At 36.0% G+C, this 26,784-nt stretch overlaps 1 protein-coding gene across 1 annotated transcript in view; it reads right to left on the reverse strand.

Moving 5' to 3' along the window:
• Window positions 1–26,784, reverse strand: part of Agbl4 (AGBL carboxypeptidase 4) — a 1,095,236-nt gene that overhangs the window by 1,035,862 nt on the left and 32,590 nt on the right. The window contains exon 2 of the mRNA XM_041652936.1: window positions 2,128–2,250. Coding sequence (XP_041508870.1) covers window positions 2,128–2,250 — 123 coding nt within the window. The remainder of the gene's footprint in view (window positions 1–2,127; window positions 2,251–26,784) is intronic.

Here is a 26,784-nt window from a genome sequence, read left to right on the forward strand (position 1 = left end):
TGGAAAGGATGTTACAAATTATACTTTCATGGAATACATTGTTGCAATGCTGTTCGCCATTCAGGAGCCTATTAGGAAGACTTTCTACATGTTTTTACAAAATGGTTTATCTATCTCATATTGGACCCCAGAAAATCCACAACCATATTTTTGTCAGTTTACATTAAATTGTTCAGACCACATGCTGTATATTTATGTACATATCCAAATGAAGGGCTCGGTCTGCTACTTCTCCTATGACAGTTAACTTTATGTGTCAACCAAATTGGAACAAATGACTCTCAGATAAAACATGCGTAAGAGGGTGTTTCTGGATATTATAACAATATGTAATTGGTATCACCAACTGTCTACATGTTCTAAAACAGGTATTAATAATTCAGAAATTATATTGTCATGTTGGGAAATTTCTTACACTAAACATTCTGATAAGGTATGAAAATCTGTATTGTGCCCAAGGAATAGAGATTCTTTAATTTATTTTATTATGTATTATATCAGGTTGTAACTAAATCAAAACACTTGATAAAATAAGAAAAATCTCTACTTTTGCAATATTGGTATTATTGTAAAGGGACTTTGGGTCCTTGACTAAGGTAAAAGCAATAAAATATACTTTTTAGGAAAGAGTACATATCAGAAAAGGCATAATTATAAGCTTGAGAATTGTAGAAAACACTGCTCCTAATTATGCAAAGATTATTCAAGTATGAAAAAAGAACAGCATTGCAATACTGAGTAATAGTTTGTTGTATTCCCTTAAAATGATATATATTGAAACCTTTATCCCGGGTGTACTAGACTATGACTTTACTAGAAGTTGAAGTCTTTGTATAAGTACTTAAGCTTGAAATCATTTAAGAATGCATAATACAATATGATTGGCATCAAGTGGAAATTAGGGATACAGAAACATAGAGAATATCATATTAAGATTAAAGCCAAAATCAGAATATTTCTACAGGCCAATGAATAAGAAAATTAATAACAAATCACCAAAAGCAAGGGAAGAATCATTGAACATATGATTTCACATAACATATGAAGGAAACTACTCTTGATCTCAGGATTCTGCCCTGCAAAACCAAGAGACAATGACTTTTCCTCATTTAATCTATTGAGTTTATGATGTCTTGTACATCAGCCATATTAAGCAAAGGAAATATAGAGTTATAAAACAAAAAATACTCCATAAAAGAAAATTTCCATTTTTTGTCATCAGAAATCTTCAGGGTACAAAGAATGGTCATATAATTGACACTGAGTTATGTTTCCAGAAAGATAGATCAGTGCACATGCATGCGCACAGACACACACACACACACCCCTAAAGGAAATTAACAGTTACTTGCAAATACAATTATGTTTACATTTCTTGTTAATATTTCAGAATATTCTGAGAATCTACTTTGCATTATTCAGAAGGTAAAGACATAGAAAGCTAAGAAAAGCCAGTTCCTGTTAAATGGGAATATGCAATCAAATCTTGATCACCCAGTCAGAATAGATGATCAAAGAAAAAAATATAACACTGCTGAATAGTGTCAGTCTTATTCCAAAACAGCAATATTAATATTATATATTTAATTATAAAGATCAGTGAAAATCTAGTATTTCTAAGCTTATTCACACAACTTTGAATTATGAGAAATTATTACTTCTGTTCTTTGTTTGTATTCAAATGTGCTCTAATCATAATGATTATATTTTACTTTTTGTTTATATGAAAATATACCTTGGTAATAATTAGAGACATTTTATATTAACATCAATTAATAATTGTCTGAAAAATACAAAGAAACCTATCTCTGAAAGACTAAATTCTGTTTCTCAAACTCATGAAGCATAGAGTAGGCATTCAAAAATATAAAAATGTATAATACTCCAAAACAATGCCATTTTTCTTAAAAAACAACAACACCATATTACATACATAATATACAGAACAGTGAAAATCCAGTACTTCCAAGTTAATGCTAGTTTCTTCATAATTAACTCTTCTCCAAAAACTTGTTCTACTCTGGTGAAAAATTAAGTGTACTGAATCACAATGGTCAGACTGGAATAGATCACAGAAAAACAACCTTTTCAGACAAACTCAAAGATAAAAGTTTTTAATACACTTACCGCTTTCAAAACAAGCATCAAAGGTAAGATGTCCTTTCTTGGGTTGTCCAGAGTATCCATTTGGAAACACTACGTATTTGCTCACATTCCCTCCAATGGCATCCTCATTTCCTGAATCATTGCCTATTCAAGAAAAAGTCTAGTATGAAGCAGAAATCAACGTGCATTTTGAAATAGAATTTCAATAATATTAAATGCAATTTGAAGTTTAGAAGATAAGGGTTGAAATCTTAACTCTATCACATACTAAAATTGGGCCCTCTAATAATAAAAAAGGATAAATTTGTCTTTCAGGGTTGTTCTATATTTAGATCTAAAGCAATTTAGCATCATTACTGAAATCTAAAATATGTTCATGAAACTGAATCAACTCATTAATAATTGTAATTATAATTAATCAAAAAATATGTTGTTTTAATATGAAAGAGGAAGTTCTTCTATAAATGCCACCACAGTGTCTTCATGTACCACCAACAAAGTAATCTGAAAACTGAAAGTCTGATTCTTCAGAAGTTACTTCTACTTCAAATGTAGAAAAATGAAATGTCCATTGCTTGCAACAAGAAAAGTCTCAACAAAGCACAAAACTATAACTTTGTCAAATCTGCCACAGAACTGGTACTATACGACAAGCAAGTAACTTGATATCAAAGAAAATAAAGCCTGAGAATAAAAGATGAGCTGTAAGAACTGACTCTTGTATGACAAGACAGTAGCAAGAAGAAATATTAAGTAACATACAAGTGAGAAAAAATAAGACACATTTTTAAAATTAAAGATCACATAAAAGAACTATTAGAACATAAAACCAGCAGAATCACAGACACACTAGGAATTGACATATGCTTAAAGTTCCTTCCTTAGCCTCCACCAGATATTTTGGAGAAAGTTTAGAGCCAGAACACTAGTTCAGAAAAATGCTCGTTGTGCTACATGTCTGCATCAGAAGAAAGTTAGAAAACACACAAAGCAAAAGGTTATAAAATCCAAAGAAAATCAGATAAATTCACAATTAACCAGAGAGCTCAGTATTTCTGACTCAATAAATGATAAAGTAGTCAGAAGACCCTGAGAAAATTTTTTAAAATGTATCAACCAGGTTGTTCTCAAAGACATTTATAGAACACTTTTTTTTTAACCAACAGAATGTTTTGTTTTTTTTTTTTTCAAGTGCAAACAGAACATTTATCCAAGTCAGTCTATAAAATGGCTGGCCACAAAACGAGTCTCCATAAACTGCAAATTTCATGATCATAATGGAATTATATTAAAAACAACACAAGTCAGTGTTTTCTGAAATTTACGGTAGATATCCAGCATTCAATAGAAAATTGTGGAACATACAAAACTAAAAAAAAAATAGTATACTAAATGTGGAAAAGAACATAGGATGCTAACAAGAGATAGGATCAGGAGAAATGGGAGGGGAGGGAGTATGGGCTTGTTCTGTTCTGTTTTGTCAACTTGACACAAGAGTTGGCCAGAAAGAAGAAAGCTCAATAGAGATAACGCTTCCATCAGGCTTGCTTGCACAAACGAGTATGGGCCAAGTCACTGTGTGGAATGTTACCACTGGACGGGCAGTCATGGGTTATACAAGAAAGAAGCTGGACAAGCCATGGGGAGCAAACCAGTGAGGAAGCTTGCTTCAAATTCTGCCTCTATGTTCCTGCTTGAGTCCCACCCCTACAACATTCAATGAAAGACTGACATTTGTAGTATAAACAAAATGAACTCTTTTCTCTCCAAGCCTTGTTTTGTCAGTGTCTTATTACAGCAACAAATAGCAAACCAGGGCAAGACATGTTCAAGTTGTACTGCATACTTGTATGAAAATATCCTTATGAAAACCAGTACCATGTGCAATGAATGTGTCCCAATGAAACAAACTAAACACAGAGACAGGCAAAAATGAGCAGATAACGGAATCACTACATACTTTTTAAATTAAGCCTAATATACTGGGTCAATGAGACAAAATCTGTAGGGATGAGGATTTCTTTCTAAGCAAAAATATGGATTCTTAAGGCAGAATATAATTGCTGTCTATGTTTTTAGTTTTGTTTTTTGAAACAAAGTCTCTCTATGTAACATTGGCTGTCCTGGAACTCTCTAGGTAGACTAAGCTAGCCTGGAATTCACAGAGATCCATGTGCCTCTGCCGCCCATGTGCTCATATTAAAGCGTTTGCCACCATGCCTGGCCCAGAATCCACTCTTGATGGAAAGGTTGTGAACATCACTGAAATTAAAACTAAGGATTTAGATTATTTCATAAACAGTTGATAGCTGGTCTACAATTTTTAGTTTTACTCTTGGTAACATAATAGCAGCAGACTGCATTCAACAAAGAAATCTTTTCTGATGATGATGTTTTGTTTCCTTTCATATGTTATTGTTTCCTTTATTTGAGACAGGTACTGATTCTGCACTGGAGGTCGTCACAACTTTGCAGCTATCCTCCTGTCTCTGACTCTCAAGTGCTGAGATTACAGGTGTATGCCACCATATCAAGCAAAAAATCTTACAAGAGTCAATTAATGCAACAGATTTTAATTGCCTTATTTAAGAAACCGGTAAAGTCACCCAAACTTTAGCCTCTATCACCACTGAAGCAAAATCTCTACCAACACAGGTAACAACTTACCAAGACTCAGATGATTGCAAGCATTTTAGCAACACACACACATAGTATACATGAGTTGCACATTCAATCAAATATAAAATAAACATAAAATTTCTAATGCACTAGAAACAAAATAATAACTTGGAAAATTTTACTAAGCTATTCATTTTAATGCAGCAGTCTGGAACAGAACTTACAATACTTCGATGGAATGTCTATATTCTGTGGAATAGGTTATCAAAGAAAATAGTATGTACAATGGTTACTAATGAAACACACCAACATGAAGGTGCCTAGCTGGTGGGTGCCAGGTATACTACAAAGAGGAGAGTCTTGTGTGACCTCTAAATATAATACCAGATATTAATTTACTTAATAAATCCATTTATAATTATGTGAACTGAGAACCCACCTCTGTTTGCATATAAATACAATTTGCAAATGTTTCTAACCACAAATAAAATAAAAATCCAGAGAAATTACATTTGATTTGTTCATAATTTTATTCAAAGTGAATCATAATTTTGGGAAAAACATGAATGTCACCAACAGCATAGTAATTCAGACTGCTGCCACAACATCCCTGTCATTCAGCACTTTTAAGGCCTCTGTTTACAGTAAATCTATGTATGAGGTTATATATGAATATCTAAGCACTCTACTTTTTCTGCAGACGACCAGATATTCACAAACCCTATTTTCCTTTTGGAGAGTCCTGTTCAGGCTGTAGATCTATATGAAATGCCATCTGCCCCAGGAAGAACTGCCTTAACTTCCCCATGTAAAAATAATGAACTACCCTACTGTTCACATGGGACATTATTTATACCTTTATTTCAGAATTATTTTTCTAATGCATTTCCCCTTCTGGTGATCATACAGTTTCACATCAGAAGAGACTAATGTTTTACCTCTTATCGACACTTTCAGTGTCTCCATCCCATACAATGCTTAAGAAAATGTCAACAACTTGTAAATAATTTTTGATTTATTAAAAAATTTAAAGGTATTTTAGGAGTTCAATTTTATTTAAACATTGGATATTTTGTTACCTTGATGAAAATATAACATATGCCGGGCGGTGGTGGCGCACGCCTTTAATCCCAGCACTTGGGAGGCAGAGGCAGGCGGATCTCTGTGAGTTCGAGACCAGCCTGGTCTACAAGAGCTAGTTCCAGGACAGGCTCCAAAACCACAGAGAAACCCTGTCTCGAAAAACCAAAAAAAAAAAAAAAAAAAAAAAAAAAAGAAAAAAAAAAGAAAATATAACATGTAAAATTTAAATTCATCAAATAATTGAAAAGTTCTTTATATTTTATTTATTTAATGTATATGGACATTTTGCATGTATGTCTGTACAACACTTGCAGACTGGTTCCAGAAAATGCCAGAAGGCATGGGATCCTCTGCAAGACAAGCCAGTGATCTTAATCTCTGAGCCATTTCTATTGTTCCCAGTACATTATATTTGCATTTTACTAGGATAAACAGTTATGATACAATGAGATCAAATAAAGAAAATAAGAAATTGCAAAAATGCATTAGCTGACATAGACATAAACAATAAGGAGTATTAATTACATATTATGATTGATTATTATCAATTACTTTTTATAAACATAATCAAAATACTAGAGAGAGCAAACTAATGAGTGACTGATTTATTTTGCTCCTAATTTCAAACGGTTCAATAATTGGTTAATGGCCAGAAAGGCACAGCAGTGAAAGGGCTGGGGGTGGGAGTCAGCAAGTGTTTCATCACCTGGTGGCAAACAAGAAGCTGGAAGAATGCAGAGATGAGACCAGGTCAGACGTAGCCATCAGGATATGCCCTGTGACCTACTTTCTCCAGCTAACCTCTTAACATCAAGATTCTCCCGAAATAGCACTGCCAAATGGCAATCGATCTTCCCTCCGTGCATTAAACTGTGACAGACATTCTGATCTCAACCACAACAGTCATTTAAGAAACATGGCAAGGTGATATGCAAAATATTCATTAGTATGGCTATAGGATAGGATCATTTCAGGTTCCCTATCTTCAGCTGCCCCAGGAACTAACTGGGGACCTCGCCTTGGGCACCTGGAAGCCCCTCTAGGTCCAAGTCTCTTCCCAACCCTAAGATGGCTCCCTTAATTAAGATATGTGCTTCCCTGCTCCCCTATCCAACGTTCCTTTATCCCAATCATCCCGTTGCCCCAAGTTCTCCCCATCCTACCCTTCTCACTTTTCTCTCCCCATCTCCCCTTACCCCCCTCCCACCCCACGCTTAAGATCCCGATTTTTTGCCTGGCAATCTTGTCTACTTCCCCTACCCAGGAGGATAGCTATATGTTTTTCTTTGGGTTCACCTTCTTATTTAGCTTCTTTAGGATATCAAATTATAGACTCACTGACCTTTATTTATGGCTAGAAACCAATTATGAGTGAGTACATCATAGAACCCTCATCTGGCGATGGATGGAGATAGAGACAGAGACCCACACTGGAGCACTGGACTGAGATCCCAAAATCCCAATGAGGAACAGAAGGAGGGAGAAGATGAGCAAGGAAGTCAGGACCAAGAGGGGTGCACCCACCGACGGAGACAGTGGGGCTGATCTATTGAGAGCTCACCAAGGACAGCTGGACTGTGACTGAAAAAGCAGGGGATAAAACCGGACTCTCTGAATATGGCGGACAATGAGGGCTGCTGAGAAGCCAAGGACAATGGCACTGGGTTTTGATACTACTACATGTTCTGGCTTTGTGGGAGCCTAGCCAGTTTGGATGTTCACCTTCCTAGACCAGGATGGAGGGGGGAGGACTTTGGACTTTCCACAGGGCAGGGAACCCTGACTGCTCTTCAGACTTGAGAGGGAGGGGGAGAGGAGTGGGGGGAGGGGGAGAGGAGTGGGGGGAGGGGGAGAGGAGTGGGAGGCTGGGAGGAGGCGGAAATTTTTTTTTCTCAATAAAAGAAAAAAGAAAAAAAGAAACATGGCAAGGAACACAGAACTGAGAAATCATACCTCAATCACTTTATGTGTATATGAAATTACAAACAAAGACAAACACCAGAATATAAAATAATCCCAAAAGACAACTTTAATTGCTATAAAATAACTTCAGAGTTCCTGACTTCTGTACATTTTCATGATTAGCCTAAACCCTGTTTTCTGCAGAGTTGAAGATTCTAAAACTGATTTTGAAACCAGCAAGGCATTAATAATTTGAAGTATGGCTTTGGATTTTAATATCTCAAAATTTTGAGAAACTGAAATCATTTAATTCAGATATGTGCTGTTAAGTAGCTTAACCACTCTGGGTCTGTTTTCTTAACCTACAGTGCTTTCCTGAAACTTAGAGAAAATACATGTGAATAACCTAGAATGCACACTTCTGCAGAAAGTGGTCAGCTATTATTATATCACTGCCATCATTGCGACAGGTATAACACCAAATATGTATATTTACCAAAGAGAATAAGCGATTAAATTCTGTAAAGTATATGGGAGAATTAAGAAAGGAAATAAAACTTCTTAAAATGTACAAAGAAGGCATTGTGCCTTTTCCTTGAAGTAAACACTGAATGATGTAACATTATTTTCTGTTATATATGAAAATACCCGCATTATCTTTGCATGTAATGCATTTTATCTAAACATAAAGACCCGAAAGCCAGTGAAGTTTTTTAATGTAAGAAAGTTAGGAATGAAAGACTGAATGAAATAGCTAAAGTTTACCTTTAAAGAAGTAAATATTAATCTTGAATTTTTGTTAGTATATACCTTGATGACACTGGTTTTACAGATTTATAAAAATAACATAGAAAAATACTTAGAAATAAATTATGATTTTATTTGGGATGATGAGGAAAGATTTGTATTGCTAAATGTACATGTACCTAGTGAGGTAATGTGATAAGTATATCTTATTTCAGACTGATAAATAGGCCTGTGGCGACAGCTAGGAATAGATTTTAGATCAGTATAGAATTCTGAGCCTTAAGTGGGTTACGCTGCTGAAGGATGTGACTTAAGCACACTTTGTTTTATTTCTATGTTGAAAACTACTTCACACAAGGATACAAACTCCTATTGCTCAAAATTAAGAAGTCTGCTAATTAATAAAAATTGATCTTTATTGAGATCATGTTTCCATCTCACAAACCAAAAAAAAAAAAAAGCCTTTTGAATAGCTATTACCTATTATTACCTCAATGTATTGGTGCAGCTAAAGGGGTCTCTCAAAAGGTTCATTTTTATGCTATCTTTCCAAGGATTCATAATTATGGTCAAAGATTACATCAAAGATGAGAATATAGCCTATTAATCACAAATTCTCAAACAAAATAATAATAATAAATCTGAAAGTTCGGTTTGAGAATGTTTTCTGAAAGAAAGTATATCTATTTGGGTTGGTTTTTGAATTTTTGTTTATGTTTTAGTCATTTTGTTGTTTCTTGGATTTGTGGGGTTTTTTTTGGTTTTTTCAGTTGTTGTTGTTGTTGTTGTTTTTGCTTTGTTTTTAAGATATATCAACCTGTACCCTGCTGGAACTCACTATGTAAATCAGGATTGCCTTTAACTCACAGGGATTTACCTGTTCTTATCACCCCTGTTCTGGGATCAAAGAAGTGAGCCATTTCTTGACTTTCTAAGACAGGTTCACATTATATAGCTTAGGCTATCCTTAATTTTTTTTAGACCTGGATGGAGGTGGGTGGTCCTTGGACTTCCCACAGGTCAGGGAACCCTGATTGCTCTTCGAGCTGATGAGGGAGGGGGACTTGATCGGGGGAGGGGGAGGGAAAAGGGAGGCAGTGGCGGGGAGGAGGCAGAAATCTTTAATAAATAAATAAATTTAAAAAAAATATCCTTAATTTTTGATTCTCACACCTCAGCCTCACAAGTACTATAATTATATGCATGTGTACCACTCTTTTTCTTTTGGGCCACCAACCAAATCCCAAATCATGACACAGACTTGTTATTAGCTATGAATGCTAGACCTAGCTTTTGCTCATTTCTGGCTAGCTCTTTTAACTTACATTAACCTGTTTCTCTTTATCTAACCTTTTGCCTGGGAGCTTTTTACCTTTCTTCCTGTGTTTCTTACTTCCACTGCTTCTCTTGTCTGGCTGGCACGCCTGGCTTCTGGCCCTAGGAATGTCCCTCTCCTCCCTGTTCTCTTCTTTTGTTCCTCCTTTTTCCACACCTAGATTTCTCCTCCTATTTATTCTATCTGGCAGCAAGCCCTTCCTATCCTTCCTCTGCCTAGCTATTGGCCACCCAGCTTTTTATTAAACCAATCAGGTGCCTTAGGCAGGCAAAGTGAAACAAATGCAACACATCCTTACCTAATCAAACAAATGACAGCATAGACAAACATAACATAGCACTACATCATTGACAAAGGCAACAGAAACAAGTGTAATAATATTAAAACATACATGTGCCTCTGTACCTAGTTGTGTGGGAGTTTTAATCTCAGCTAACTAACATCCATAACACAACTTCTTCCAAGCATTCTAAAAGCTATGTATCCATTTGTTGACACTGTAAATAGGTTTACAAAGTGTACAGTAGCAATTCACTTCTGAAATGAATTTGTCAATACATCTACAACACAAGCAAGGGATCTAGATTTTTTTAAAAGCTACAGCTAATCACAGCATGCTTCAGTACTGAATACATAGTATAAATCTAATTTTGTGCACACCCTATTTTGTGCCTAGAACTAATGGTAATAAACAAAAAGTATAAGCCATAAACCAGTTCCTTCCTCAATAAAAGAATATTAACACTCTTAAAACACTGATGATATAGTAAATGGTTATAATAAATAATAAAATATGTAGGAAGGAATATTCTGTTTCTCCAAGTACAGATGGAATAGTAAGTGCTATAGGAATTGAAGAAATACAGATCTAAGGCTGAATTCTTGCTTGGCTATTTTTTAGTTATTACGATCATAGATGAGCCCAAATTCATCAAAGCTAAGTTTTTAAGGCTTCTACTTTGCAACATTTCAGAGATGTTCAAAACGAATGGTTGACTAACTTTTTCCTGAAAGAGAAATATGCATCCAATTTTCCAGTAATTGTTAATAAAAAACTTTCATACTTTGGTCTTGTACAGGAAAATATCATACCTTTTTAATTTTAAATTATTTCATATTACAATTAATTTTGAATTAATAAATGCTCACTCCCCAGTAAAGAACTTATATGTTTTCTACTTATAAGCTAGTCATAATGGAAAGAAAGATAATTTCCTTTAACAATTATTAATAGAGGCACCTATATCCATCACAGAGAGAAATGAGAAAGCTGCTCCATGGAATCATGTGGTAGGGACCAGATGAGGTAGGGAGAGCTAGAAGAGCAAGGAGTCTGCGCTGTTTCAGCTATCACACAGGCTGAGAACCTGCTCTTCCACACAGATTGAACTGTTTCGGGGAAGCAATGAAGATGGATCAGCCCTTGGAGAATTTACATATGTAATCTTGTCAAACTCTACAACTGCATTCTAGTTCCCAAATTAGACTTGTACTTCTGAATGAAATTTTAATTTACAGCCTAAAAACGGAACCCTTAAAAACAACATCTGGCTAGTATTCCTAATCTATTCCTGCCAGACTCAATATTCAAAGAATTCCAGCAGTGTTCTGCAAATTGTGGACTATCCAAGGTTGCTGGTAGGTCTCATTAATCTCCCTTAGCAACCACATAGTACTAACTCAGTTCTAGGCACTCTGCTGGGTACTAGACATACAAAATGAATAAATTAGTATAGGCAGGGATGTGATGTAAAATAAGTATTTAAAAGTTTTCTATATTCTCTATATTTTATGATTGCATGCTGAAGAAAGGAGATGTTGTAAAGAGACAGTGAACTAATGTATAAAAGAGGGTGAATAAGCCAAGCTTTTTCTAGAGAAAAGTAAAATGGGAGGGCTGAGGAGGTTTAAACAGTATGTATCTCTTACAAATATCAGTAATGATAAATTAATATAAAATGGTAAAATAAATGACAAACTTCACAGATGTTAAAATTAAATTCTCCGCATTTACTTAAAAATATCTTTACTCAAATAGGTTAATTTTAACTCAAGGATGAGAAAATATAAGTCCTTATCACAATTCTTGTGGGTGTTTCCAAGATAGGCCATTAGTGACAAGAATATAAACATCAAACTCAAGATTCAAACATTTCATAATCATAATCAATGATGTTGGGTCAAATTAACAAAGATAAATGGTATGGCCTGATCTTAACTAGCACATATATATAAAGTAACTTTCCCATGTTACATAGCTAATGAATAGAAAAGTCACAAATTAAATCCAGTTCTGACTTCCACAGCATTAACCAGATGTTTGGTGCAGTTAGTCATTCAATCAATGAGTTCCTACTGTCTACCAGGAATAGCTGTAAGCGTGGAGACAGCATCATAGAACACAGATGACATTCAGTCAATGGTCATGGAGGGTCACTAACATGTGATACATGTTGTTAACACTTGGCACATCAAAGCAAGCAAAATGGCCAGATAGTTCTTCTCATCTATCTTAATCTAAAAATCAAGAATGGTGGCTTGAAGTTAAAACCTAATGAAATTCCAGGAAGGTGAGTAAAAGTTTCTTGGAGAAGATGATAAAATGGCTGAGGATAATGTAACTACAACCAAAAGTCTGAAGAAAAACATGTCAGGTTATATAGAAACAAATGATTAAGACTAGGCCATATTTATTGAATATAGATCCTTTTCTCATACAATATATCCTGACTGAAGAGGATATATCTTCTCACTCTACTCCTCCCAGACCAAGAACCAGGGGAAAACCGAATACTATATTGGTCTAAAAAAAAAAAAGGACTGATAAAATGACGATTCCTAAGGTTATCCTGCTACATTCATAGATCAGAGCCTTGCTCAACCATCATCAGAAAAGCTTTGTCCTCGAGCAGGTGGGAACAGATGTAGAGACCCAGAGCCAGACATTACACACAGAGAGACCTTGGAACATTCAGTTATATATCAATGTCTTCCCTCAGAGCTCAGGGGACCCCGCAAAAGAAGAAGCAGAAAGAGTGTAAGATCCTCTAAATCAACCAAGTAAAGCCTATATTGAACTCAAAGACACCTGCATGAGTCTGCACCAGGTTCTCTACATCTATATTACAGCTTTCAATTTCGTATTTTTATGGGAACCCTGAAAAATGAGTTTGTCTCTGAGTGTTGTGCCTTTCTTGGGCTTTTTCCTTTCTGTCGGCTTTTCTTGTCCAACCTTGATCTAATGGTTCTTATTTTATCTTATTATAAAATCTGAATGTTTTTATTTGTTAAAGTTTTCTTTAAAATTCAGTGCTGGAGCTCAGTATAAAATAATTTACCTCTACTGTACATGAAACCCTGGGTCCAATCCCCAGTATTTCCAATAAATGTGGTGACACAAGCTTGTAATCCTAGAAGACCAGACAGAGGCAGGAGAACCAAAAGTTTGAAGTTATTCTTGACTACACCGAGAGTTCAATGCCAGACTGAATGACATTAATCTCTGCCTGCCTGCTCCTCACCCCCACATAAAAATAACCAGTAACAAACTCTCAAGCATAACCTTAACTGTACTTATTCTCCCTACTGACCACTACGCTGGAGCATTCATTCTGTTAGTTAGTATTCTAAATTAATACACCCCAATTCTAAATTCATCTTGGCTTCTTACTCAATATATATCATTTTCTCTTTTAATGAAAAGCTTACCTTTTGCATAATACCAGTGACATACGGAGGCAGTGGACAATTCAGTATCAACACAGGAAAGTCAAAATAAAACAACCAGATAACGTAAGAGACTAATCTCTGTAGAGAATTTTTGACTGTGATTTCTTTATTTAAAATAGAGGTCAATTACAGAGGTTATTGTTAAAAAATTAAGAATAATTTAATTTAAAAGGATAATTAGAAACTTCAGTTATCTGTTCCTAACTTTTAATGCCTGCATCTATGTTATTTCTTCAAACTCCAGGGTTTCTTTTTAAGAAAGCTGCCCTTTGAAAGAAAGAACTAATCTCTTAAGTAAGAAAGTTAACAATCATTCTACTTCCAGTGGTGATAGGCTTGGTTTCTACCATGTAAAGTGCTAGAACCTGGGCTAATGTCACATTAGACAAGTAAAGCTACAATTTTTCAAGTGAGAAAGAGAAACACTGAATAAATTATAAAATTAGATAAATGATAAAATCCTAATTAGAAAATTAGAACACAAGAACAATTAAAAAATATAACAATGTCTCTAGGAGACTACTATAGAAAACATGAGTTTTTCAAAGATTCTTCAGTTTTGAAAAAGAATGTTGAACTCAATACATTTTAATAACTAGAAAAATAAAAGTGGAGGGGTACAAGCATCATGATATCACATATTTATAAAATATAATAAATTTTTCTTAAAATATATAGTTTCTTTAGAAATCCTTCAAATTTTTCTCTCATAGTTCACATGAAATCTTACTAGCAATATTCATTGTACATGATAGAAATCAAAGCATTTTCATACAAGTATACCATGCACCTTGCCCATATGCACCTCCCACCCTACAATTCCTCCATGTTTCCAACTGTTACTATTATCCATTGTCCCTTCATTGTGCATATGAACATTTTCTTTATCCACTCACATTTACTGACACCAAGGCTGGTTATCTAACTTGATTATTAAAAATAATGCTACGGTACACAGAGAAATGCAAGTATTTCGGAGGCATACTCAAGAGTGGTGAAGCTAGGTCAACTGATAGATCCCTATGTAGTTTTCTGATGAACTTCCATATGTATATTCCCATAATGTTTGGACTAGCACACATACCCACCAGCAGTTTATAAGAACTTCTCCCCAGCTTCTACTGTGGTTTTTTTTTTTGTTGTTATTATTGTTCTTAATGAAGGCTGATGAGAAGCCAAGGACAATGGCACTAGGTTTCGATCCTAATACATGAACTGACTTTGTGGGAGCCTAGCCTGTTTGGATTCTCACCTTCCTGGACCTGGATAGAAGTGCGAGGACCTTGGACTTCCCCTGGGCAGGGAATATGGACTGCTCTTCATTCTAGAGAGGGAGGGGGAATGGAGTGGTGGGGGAAGGGGAGGGGAGTGGAGGGGAGGGGCGATGTGTGGGAGGAGGGGGAGAAAAATGGGAAACGGGGAGGAGGCGGAAATTTTTTTTTCTTTTCAACAACTAAAAATAAAAAAAAAATTAAGTAGGATCAAAACCCCCTGCCATTGTCCTTGGTGTCTCATCAGCCCTCATTGTTCGCCATGTTCAGAGAGTCCGGTTTTATCCCATGCTTTTTCGGTCACAGTCCAGCTGGCCTTGGTGAGCTCCCAATAGATCAGCTCCACTGTCTCAGTGGGTGGATGCACGCCTCGTGGTCCCGAATTCTTTGCTCATGTTCTCCCTCCTTCTGCTCCTCCTTGGGACCTTGGGAGCTAAGTCCAGTGCTCCTGTGTGGGTCTCTGTCTCTATCTCTATCCATCAACAGATGAAGATTCTATGATGATATGCAAGATAATCGTCAGTATTGCTCTAGGATAGGGTCATTTCAGGTTCCCAATCCTCAGCTGCCCAAGGAACTAACTGGGAACCTCATCTTGGGCACTAGGGAGCCCCTCTAGGGTCAAGTCTCTTGCCCACCCTAAAGTGGCTCCCTTAACTAAGAATTGTGGTTCCGTGCTCCCCTATCCACCTTTCCTTTATCCCAATTCTCCTGTTTCCCCAGGTCCCCCCTCCTTCCCTTCTACCTTTTCTCTCCCCATCTCCCCTTACCCCCATCCCACCCCACCCCCAAGATCCCATTCTCTCCTCGGAAGTTTGGTCTACTTCCCTTAGCCAAGAGGATAACTATATGTTTTTCCTTGGGTTCACCTTCTTAGCTTCTTTAGGTTCACCTATTGTAGACTCCGTGGTCCTTATTTATGGCTAGAAACCAATTATGAGTGAGTACATCCCATATTCATCTTTTTGGGTCTGGGACACCTCACTCAGGATAGTGTTTTCTATTTCCATCCATTTGCATGCAAAATTCGAGAAGTCATTGTTTTTTACCGCAGCGTAGTACTCTAGCGTGTATATATTCCATACTTTCTTCATCCATTCTTCCATTGAAGGGCATCTAGGTTGTTTCCAGGTTCTGGCTATTACAAATAATACTGCTATGAACATGGTTGAACAAATGCTCTTGTCATATAATAGGGCATCTCTTGGGTATATTCCCAGGAGTGGTACTGCTGGGTCCAGGGGTAAGTTGATCCCGAATTTCCTGAGAAAACGAAACACTGACTTCCACAGTGGTTGCACAAGATTGCATTCCCACCAGCAATGGATGAGGGTACCCGTTCCTCCACAGCCTCTCCAGCAAAGGTTATCCTTGGTGTTTTTGACTTTAGCCATTCTGACAGGTGTAAGATGATATCTCAAAGTTGTTTCGATTTGCATTTCCCTGATTGCTAAGGAAGTTGAGCACGACCTTAAGTGTCTTTTGGCCATTTGAACTTCTTCTGTTGAGAATTCTCTGTTCAGTTCAGTGCCCCATTTTTTAATTGGGTTAATTAGCATTTTAAAGTCTAGTTTCTTGAGTTCTCTATATATTTTGGAGATCAGACCTTTGTCTGTTGCGGGGTTGGTGAAGATCTTCTCCCAGTCAGTAGGTTGCCTTTGTGTCTTAGTGACCATGTCCTTTGCTTTACAGAAGCTTCTCAGTTTAAGTAGGTCCCATTTATTCAATGTTGCCCTTAATGTCTGTGCTTCTGGGGTTATACATAGGAAGCGATCTCCTGTGCCCATCTGTTGTAGGGTATTTCCCACTTTCTCTTCTATCAGGTTCAGTGTGTTCGGGCAGATATTGAGGTCTTTAATCCATTTGGACTTGAGTTTTGTGCACGGTGAGAGATATGGGTCTATTTTCATTCTTCTACAGGTTGACATCCAGTTGTGCCAGCACCATTTGTTGAAGATGCTTTCTTTCTTCCATTGTATACTTTTAGCTCCTTTATCGAAAATGAGGTGTTCATAGGTTTGTGGGATAAAATCCGGGTCTTCTATACGATTCCATTGGTCGACTTCTCTGTTTTTATGCCAGTACCACACTGTTTTCATTACTGTAGCTCTGTAATAGAGTTTGAAGTCAAGGATGGTAATGCCTCCAGAAGATCCTTTATTGTATAGGATTGTTTTGGCTATCCTGGGTTTTTTATTTTTCCATATAAAGTTGATTATTGTCTTCTCCAGATCTGTGAAGAATTTTGATGGGATCTTGATGGGGATTGCATTGAATCTATAAATTGCCTTTGGTAGAATTGCCATTTTTACTATGTTGATCATCCCAATCCAAGAGCAAGGGAGGTCCATCCATTTTTTGGTATCCTCTTCAATTTCTTTCTTCAATGCCTTAAAGTTCTTGTCAAATAGATCTTTCACTTCCTTGGTTAGATTTACCCCAAGATATTTTATGCCAGTTTGGATGTTCACCTTCCTAGATATGGACGGAGGGGGGAGGACCTAGGACTTAACACAGGGCAGGGAACCCGGACTGCTCTGTGGACTGGAGAGGGAGGGGGAGAGGAGTGGGGGGAGGGGGAGAAGGGTGGGAGGAGGGGGAGAAGGGTGGGAGGAGGGGGAGAAGGGTGGGAGGAGGGGAAAGGAAATGGGAGGCTGGGAGGAGGTGGAAACTTGTTTTTTGTTTATGTTTTTTTTCTTCTTTTCTTTTTTTTTTAATTTATTTATTTATTAAAGATTTCTGTCTCTTCCCCGCCACCGCCTCCCATTCCCCCCCCCCCAGTTAGGTCCCCCCCCCCATCAGCCCGAAGAGCAATCAGGGTTCCCTGCCCTGTGGGAAGTCCAAGGAACCCCCACCTCCATCCAGGTCTAGTAAGGTGAGCATCCAAACTGCCTAGGCTCCCACAAAGCCAGTACGTGCAGTAGGATCAGAAACCCAGTGCCATTGTTCTTGAGTTCTCAGTAGTCCTCATTGTCCGTTATGTTCAGAGAGTCCGGTTTTATCCCAGGCTTTTTCAGACCCAGGCCAGCTGGTCTTGGTGAGTTCCCAGTAGAACATCCCCATTGTCTCAGTGTGTGGGTGCACCCCTCATGGTCCTGAGTTCCTTGCTCATGCTCTCTCTCCTTCTGCTCCTGATTTGGACCTTGAGAATTCAGTCCTGTGCTCCAATGTGGGTCTCTGTCTCTGTCTCCTTTCATCACTTGCTGAAGGTTAATATTCAGGAGGATACCTATATGTTTTTCTTTGGGTTCTCCTTATTTTTTTGTTTATGTTTTTTTTTCTTCTTTTCACAATAAAAAAAAAAGAAAGAAGGTGTATGGAATTCTGTAACTATGACTGTTACGTTAATCCATTGAAGAAAGGTTAGGACACATGAGATACACATCTACAAAAATCCTTCCATCGAGTATACAATGATCCCATAAAAAGAAAAATAATGTATATGGGTTGCATACAATCATATAAGATTTCCAAGATTCACTTTATGAAACATGTTTTGTATATCTCGCATTCTGTAAGTCTTTCTTTGTTATTTATGTATTTGGGAATTGTCAAGAGAGTAGCAATTTTGAAGACTAAATAAAACTTTGAAAATGAAAAAAAATAAATAAATAAAAATAAATAAATAAATAAAGATAGCCATTCTCTCTTGGATAAAATGGAATGTTAATGGTTTACTTTATAATTTCATGATGACTATAAATGATGAGCACTTTTCAATGGTTTTATTCACTATTTATAACTCACCTTTTGAGAAACATCTATTCATTTCATTGGACAATTAACTGATAGTATTGTTTGATTTCTATGTATTGGGTTGTTGAAGTCTCTATACATGCTAAAGATAATCTACTCCCTAAAGCACAGCTAGAAAAGACTTCTTCCATTCTATAAGACAACAAGATTTTCTTCAATTCCAATGCTTTCATTCAATTACTTCTTTTACTATGCTAAAGCTTTTAAATGAATGTAACCCCATTTGTCGATTTTTTATTTTATTTTCAGAGCTATTAGAATCTTTTCAGAGTGCTCTTTCTTATACCTACATCTTGAAATGTGCTATTTTTTTCTTCTAATTTAAAGTGTCTGGGGATGTCCTTGATCCATTTTTAATTTACTTTTTCTATAGAGTGAGAGATATGGATCTAGCCAATCAAAATTATTAAATATGAAGAAATAGTAAAGATCTGAAAGGAAATTAAGTAAATGAAGTGAAAAAAGAACAACCCAAAGAATCAATGAGACAGAGTTGATTCTTGGAAAGAATAAACAAGACAGGCAGACTATTAGTATTAAAAAAATACCTGGGATGTTGAGAGAGATGACAATTTACAACAGACAATATTTAGAGGATGAGTCCATGCCATTAAAAGTTTGTCCAACCAAAAGCGTGGTCTTCTTGTGAGGCTCCTAAAAGTGGGACAGTGGCTGTCTGTCTCTGTTACCTGCTCTTGGGATCCTTTCCTCCTACTGGGTTGCCTAGTCCAGCCTCAAAAGGTGAAAAAAAGTCATGTAATTGTGATGGGGAGAAGGAAAAAGAAGAATAGCTTTCACTCTCCAAGTGACTTCTATAAACTAGGAATTCTAATCCTCATAGTAGCCTCAATAAATTAGCATCTCCATTTCAGAGACAATGTGCATGAAGCTCTGAAGGGATGATAACTTTCAAATCAGGTACCTACCAAGTAAGTTTATTCTTGCTATCCATTGTTTTATAATATAAAATTCAGAAAAACTACAAGAAGTAGGTGTTTCTATATTTACTACACTCCAAAACTCAAGGAATAAAGGTAATATTGGCACTGAAAATGTGAATGTGAAAGGATCAGGTACTTGCTGTGTCATGTTGAAGAATATGGATGACAAAAACTGATGAAATAACAATAAATAGCATTGAATTTTAATCTTTATTGCCAACATTGCCAGGAATGTAATAATAATAATCAATAAGTAGAATTTCCTAGGTTAGTAAAGCACAATTCTGGGTGTTTCTGTGAGGGAATTTCTAGAGGCAACTACGACAACTAGAGGCAATTAGGTCATGTGGGATCTGACCCGATAATATAATTAGGAGGTATTCAAAGATAGGAGAAGGAACAAATAGGTCTCATACATAAAAATTTAAAGGGGAAGGGAGGAGGTCATGAAGGATTACATCCAACTTCCAGAAAGTCACTAAGATTAGGTCATGTGTAGCAGGATAAGATTCTTCTGAGATGCTATTGCACTAAACTGCAAAACTGCAGTATAACTTGGAATGAAGATTCAAAGGTGCTGGAAATGCTACGACTATAGCACAAACATGAAAGAAAAATTTAGCATTAGAATGGAGCCCACAATAGAAAAGAGAAAGGCTACATGTGCTGTGTGAGGCATTGCCATAGGGATGGGGCTGCCCAAGGCCACTGGGTTCAAATGATTGAATCAAAAGCCATGAATATTAGACATGGAGCTATATAATTTTAGTTGATTTGTGCCCAATCCACCCTCGCTATGCCCACATTCTTGAGTTTGTAAATATTTACTCCCTGCCATTGTATACTAGAGTATACAAGTTAACATTTTTATTTAACAAAAACTCAAAGCAAAGATGTTGCTTTGAATATCAAAAAAGAATTTTGACTTTTGAACATTCTTCAGATTGTTCAGACCTTGGCGACTTTCACAGCTGGACTAAATGTATTTTGTATTGTTAAGTAAATATAAGACTTTAGAGCACAGGAATTGAATAGTCAAAGCTTCTCTTCATGTAATAAATGTATTTCGATGTCTGAGATATTTGAAAATAACTGAATTCAAGTGAGTTTTTAATGTTGGCATTTATTTTTTAATCAACTAAAATGAAAACCAAAAAAAAGGCTATATTGTATATGTATATATTTTAAGAAGTCTGTAAAATCATAAGACTCCATATGGGTTTATCAAAAGTCTTTTTATGTTAGTTAGCCATCCCCATCCTCCTGCCTCTCACCTGCCTGCCAATCCTTCACATCATTTAACTCTTTTGTTCCATTATCCTTCTTCGCTTCTACATACCATTTGCATTCAAGTCACAATCCTTATTTTTTCATTATAGAAGTATGTATGTTCATAAATGGGATTTTTAAAAGCAGCCAAATATCTAATCAAAGACTTATTAGTCTAGACTCTATTTCAATTACTATTGAGAATTTTGTGTATTTCTTTTTTGTATTTTGGCAATATGAAGTTATACTTTTATAGTATTATAATAATACTATATAAAGTTATATCATGCATTTACATTTATTACTTTAAGTATTTTTATACTAACTTGAATTGTTTGACAATTAAAAACTCGGCGAATGTGTAAAATTCTAGAAAGTTCTATAACTCTCTTAACTCCAGATACTTTTATTCCATTCCATAAAAGATGTAGGGAAAAATTCAACTTAATAAAGAGACAGCAAAATGATTAATGAAGATACTGTGCCAAATTTCCAAGCTCAACCTCTACAATCTCCACTTAGTGATAAACCAATGAGAAAATGTTTTGACCTCTCTACTCCTCAGCTGACCCTGCTACAAAATAAAGGTGAAAAGAGTTACATAGCATAAATAACTGACAGGACCATCTGAGAATTTCATAGAAGGTTTTGGAAAGTTCCTAGCACAGAGTAGCACTCAGTGAATATTTTTAATATCATAAATAGTTATTTTTTATTATTATCATTATTATTATTCTCATCTATTACATAGTGGCTGAAATTTCCCCTCCCTCCATCTCCCCAGTGTCTCCCCGATAAAGAATTCTCATTCAGGATATTCTTCTTAGATCACATTTTCAGAAGTAGAAATTACTGAGCCAAAGAGTACAAACAAATTTAAGATTGCCAAACTGTTATCTGAAAGTATGTAAATACTGATAATTTATATTAAAGCAGAAGTATATAAAATTAATATGGTTAGTTAAATTTATATTTGGTGTTTTATCTCTATTACATTTTTCTGGGAAGCAAAGCAAGATCAAAATTTTTCAATGATCTTTCCACAGCAATATGAATTTTAGAAGCTATTCAAATGTGAAAATACAGTCAATAAGAGATAAGGAAATCAGATAGGATGTCATAGTATCTGGTTTTAGCACAGTAAAATTAAAGCGGGCAGAAAGGGAAGATGCACGTGTCAGTCAGTCCTCCCCAAGCCCAAAAGCAGAACAGCCTGGAGAGTGTTATTAAGGCAGAGAATTGCTCATAATGTTAACAATGCACATTTACTCACTTATGAATTGTTAAATATAGACTTTTAAGGGGTTTTTGAACATATAGTGCATATTGTATTTTATTCCTAAAAGTATACCATCTCTTGAAGAACTATATCATGGCTCAAAGATAAACCTATTTTTAAAGAACCAGATATAGAACTAAAAATAGTTTAAAGTCTTGCACATGCATACACATACACCATTACTCTCCAGATTGGATTAATGCAATGTATATAAACAAAGAGAAGGAATGATTTTGGGCAGTGACATGTTTTTAAATATTTATCTATACAAAGTGAAAGCCAGTTCCTTACTACTTTTCTCACAGTACATTTGCGATTTACCCAAAAACTATCAACCCTCTTTAGACATTCTTACAATATTTTAGTACAGCTGAAAACTATTTTTCAACATTAATTTTTTCATTTTTAATATCAGTATGTTAGAGAGCATATCAACTAAAATACTGTATTTCCCGGCTTCCCTTGCAGCTAAATTCCTTCAGATAACTAAGGTCTTGCCAATGATAGGTAAACAGAACTTTTGCACGGAAAGCTAGAAGATTTCTTCTAGGAGAAGAATTAAGACTCCTAATTTACATTTTCTTTTGTCATTCTTTGCTACAATATTGAAATAATATGAAAGCAATGCTCAAGTTCTTAAAAAAAGTCTTTATAATATGAAAAGAAAAATAGCAGAGGGTAAAGGAAGGATCATAATTCACAGGTGACAGACCAACACTAAGAAACTAATTTTGAGCTGCCTAACTCTAGAGTTAATTCACACAACAAAAACTTTTTTAAAATATTGTTCTTAGCCGGGCGGTGGTGGCGCAGGTCTTTAATCCCAGCACTCGGGAGGCAGAGGCAGGCGGATCTCTGTGAGTTCGAGACCAGCCTGGTCTACAAGAGCTAGTTCCAGGACAGGCTCCAAAACCACATAGAAACCTTGTCTCGAAAAATCAAAAAAAAAAAAACAAAATAAAATATTGTTCTTTTTAATATTTCCATCATAAATAGAAACACTAATATGCAGAGCCAAAATTCACTTAAATTTGGTTTTGTACAGCATGGTTGTCCTTTCTAGCAGCCCCTTAATATTCAGAAATGTCATAATATTAGACAAGTAATAGTATTTAAATTCAATGAGCATAAATATATTAAACAAAGAAATAGGATAAGAAGTTCTTGGGTCAAATAAAAACTATATTTCTTTTAATGTCTTTATTCAAGTACAACTTACATACAAAGCAACATATGTGTAATATATACAAATTGGCAAACATGAAGATAAGCATACATTATTGGAGCTATTATCATAATCGACATCACAGACATATCAACCATTTGTTGTGTGTTTTTGAAAGACAGAGGGGAGAGAGATATAACATAAGATCTACTCTCTTAGAAAATTTGATTATAGAATATAGTTACGTACAGGAATATGTGGGTATACATGTATATATACATTTCCCTATTATCCATTCATCTAGAATAACTAATACTTTGAAACTTTTCACTAATATATCATTTTTCCTCCCTCCAAAACCTGGTAATCCTCATCTCACTGCTGCTACTCTAGATTCTTCATATACATGATATTACATGTTTTTGTTTCTTCTGTGTCTAGATATTTTATTTAGCATTATACTTTACAGGCTAACTAATACTATTAAAATTGCATCCTTCCTTCATTTTATTTTTAAGATTCAATCATATTTCACTACATAATAAAGCACATTTTCTTTTGTCTACTTGTACATTAATGGTTATTATTATAATCTTAGGGGGACCTCAAGAAAATTTAGAATTATGATCAAGTCCTGACTGGAGTATTCTGTGTGGCTTGATCTTCTCAGCCAGCAGTCTTGAGGCTGTTCTGGATGTAGAACTCAGACATCTGGGACATCTGTTCCTAATGGAGATTCTTTAGGGGGTCTTCCTTGATCAAACCTGATTTTTCTTAACTCAGAATGAATCCACAGCCACTGATTTCCTGTGGAAACAAAAGCAAAGCCTCTTCCCCAGTGTAACATATCTTTTGACCTAAATTTTGAAGTCAAGGCATTTTCAAAATATATATGCTGGATTAATTCAGAAGCATTTATAATCAAATGTCATTTAGCAGCTTTTGATCCTTTTTCAGCATTCAAACAATTTAAAGACATCATAATAACACCCAGTATCCAGACTCTCTGTGTATTCTCCATCTTATGTGGCTTTTTAAAAAATTCTCTTTTCTTTTTCTTTTTAATTTTTGGTTTTTGGAGACTAGGTTTCTCTGTGTAGCTCTGGATGTCCTGGCACTTACTCCATAGAGCAGGTTTTCTTGAACTCACAAAGATTCACCTGCCTCTGCCTCCCAAGTGTTGGGATTAAAAGTGTGTGCCACCACACCCAACTTCTTTCTCTCTCTCTCTCTCTCTCTCTCTCTCTCTCTCTCTCTTTCTTTTAGGACTTACTTTATCCTTTTTATTTTCTCTCCCAAGCCTACATATAATTTTAAACACACTGCAAATAATTTAGAGGTTTTCTTCATTTGAATCTATCTTTACTGTTTATCTCTCTTTTTCTGACCACATGAGTCTTTAATTTGCTAAGCAATATAGCTAGGATTAAAGCCATGGCTTTGGTGACTGGATCCACCCCGTTCTCAGCTTTCTGCAAGTCTAGCCTCATGGCAGAGGTACTGTAGGGAGCCATGTTTATTGCCACAACTCTACGGAGTCTCAAGGTCTGTGCTGCCACCAAGAATCATGCTGTTGGTCATTCATAAACATCATTTAAGTGTTTGCTGGTGGGTCCTCTTAAAACAGTTACAAGGTTTTTGCAGCTAAAGCTGAGACGGGAAGCCTCTCTTAAAGGGAGCTGTGGTTGGCTCCGGCAAATAGAGCCTATCTGAGAAAATGCTGCTACCAAGAAGCCTTGCTTAATTCTGTTCTTTTGTGTCTAGAATTACTTCTCTAGAATTCAAGATTAGGTAGAAATCTAGTGCAACTAAACTCCATGGAATATATGAGAGTGACCCTAACAAAGACTCCTAGTAATGGGAGACAAGGAGCCTGAACCAGACATTTTCTAAAACCAGGAAGGCCTCTATTGGTGGGATCAGGACACTAACCCAGACACAAAACCTTCTACCTACAGTTTGTTCTGCCTGTAGAGTACTCTGGAACCAGAGTCTAGCTGAATCTTCATCAAAGAGACCAGAGGGACTTCATTTAGCATTGGATGGGACCAGATTCACAGTTCCACAGTTAAACATTAGGCAGAATTCTGCAGATCCTGCAGAGGAGGGGCATGGAAGGAAGGATCAGAGGAACCAGAGGAGTCAGGGACAACAAGAGAACATGGACCACAGAATCAATAGGCCAGGACTGGGGTGGGGGAGCTCACAGACATAAGGGAGCCTGTAGAAGGTCTGCCCTCAGCCCCTTATGGCTGAGTAATGTGGTGTTCTGGGATTCATAACAGCGGGAATGGGGCAATTGCTGACTCTTTTGCCTACTTATGGGACCGTTTTCCTCCTGCTTGGATGCCTTGTCCAGACTTGATGCGATGGTATGTTTCTAGTTTAACTGTAGCATATTATGCAGTTATTGGTTGATGCACCTGAGAGACATGTTCATTTCTAAGGAGAGACAGAGCCAGTAACTTATGTGGGTCTTGGGGAGAAAGGAAATTGGAAGGATGCTGGGGGAAGTGAGGAGAGGGGAAACTGCAGTCAGGATATAATAAATTAGGGAACAATAATTTTTAAAATTACCTTTAAAAAGTAAAACAAATATAATAAAGCCTATATTAACCAATTATTGCTATGTTCTAGTACTACATTAGGTATTGAGAAAATAGAGATAACAAGTTCAAAACTTCTGTCTTCAGGAGAAAGATCCTAACCTAATTAAAATTAAGGGAAAGTGGATCATTGCAGTATACTGTCATAAGCATTGTGACAGAGATAAATATGAAGTACGATAAGATCATGAAGGAGTATTACTAATTTAGGAAGAATTCCAAGAGAAAGTATCACTTAAGAAGAGCGCTGAAGAACTAATGAACACAGGATCCCTGTCCCTAGAAAAATGCTAAAAGGTTTGAAAATATAATGCCGTACTATAGACATGACAGGTGTATACATCCTTTGATAGATGACTGTGCTTCAGCGGTAAGCAAAAGGGGCAAATACACATTGAAAGTAGATTTTGTGAGGAGTACTGAAAGTTACATTCTTGTTATTTAAGTAAGCTGGTAAAGTTACTTAATTTCCGAAAATATGAAATTAGATAGAATAATAACACATGTTTAATTATAATATATGTTGTTCAGTGCCACACCTCGCTCACAGCAAATTTTAATAAACAACTGATAAGAATAAAAAAGAGGAGCACATCTTGGAAATGCATTCTATGAAATGGTAGCATGTTAACCTGAAAAGTCAGAGGGAGCTACTGAGGAGTATTAAGCAAAATGTGTATATTTTAGAAATATCCTTCTAACTACAATATAGATACTATATTGAATATGCAATGATCAGTCATTACTAAAAAATGATGACTGTATAAACTGGCTCTGGCTACAATGACAGAGAAGTTGGGTGTAAATGATGGTTTTATTTGTATTAAGTTGATACTATGCAAGTTTCAAATGAGTGCATACGTAGAAAATATTACAAGAATCCATTACATTTTTACTTAAAACTTTTTTTTTACCTTTCAATATATACTGATGCTATTCCTATTGATATCTTGTGCATCTGGCTCACAAAATTAC

This window comes from Microtus oregoni, unplaced genomic scaffold, assembly GCF_018167655.1.
Source record: "Microtus oregoni isolate MIOR12 unplaced genomic scaffold, Mior012 000005F_ref0000423, whole genome shotgun sequence".
In the NCBI taxonomy this organism is placed as follows: domain Eukaryota; kingdom Metazoa; phylum Chordata; class Mammalia; order Rodentia; family Cricetidae; genus Microtus; species Microtus oregoni.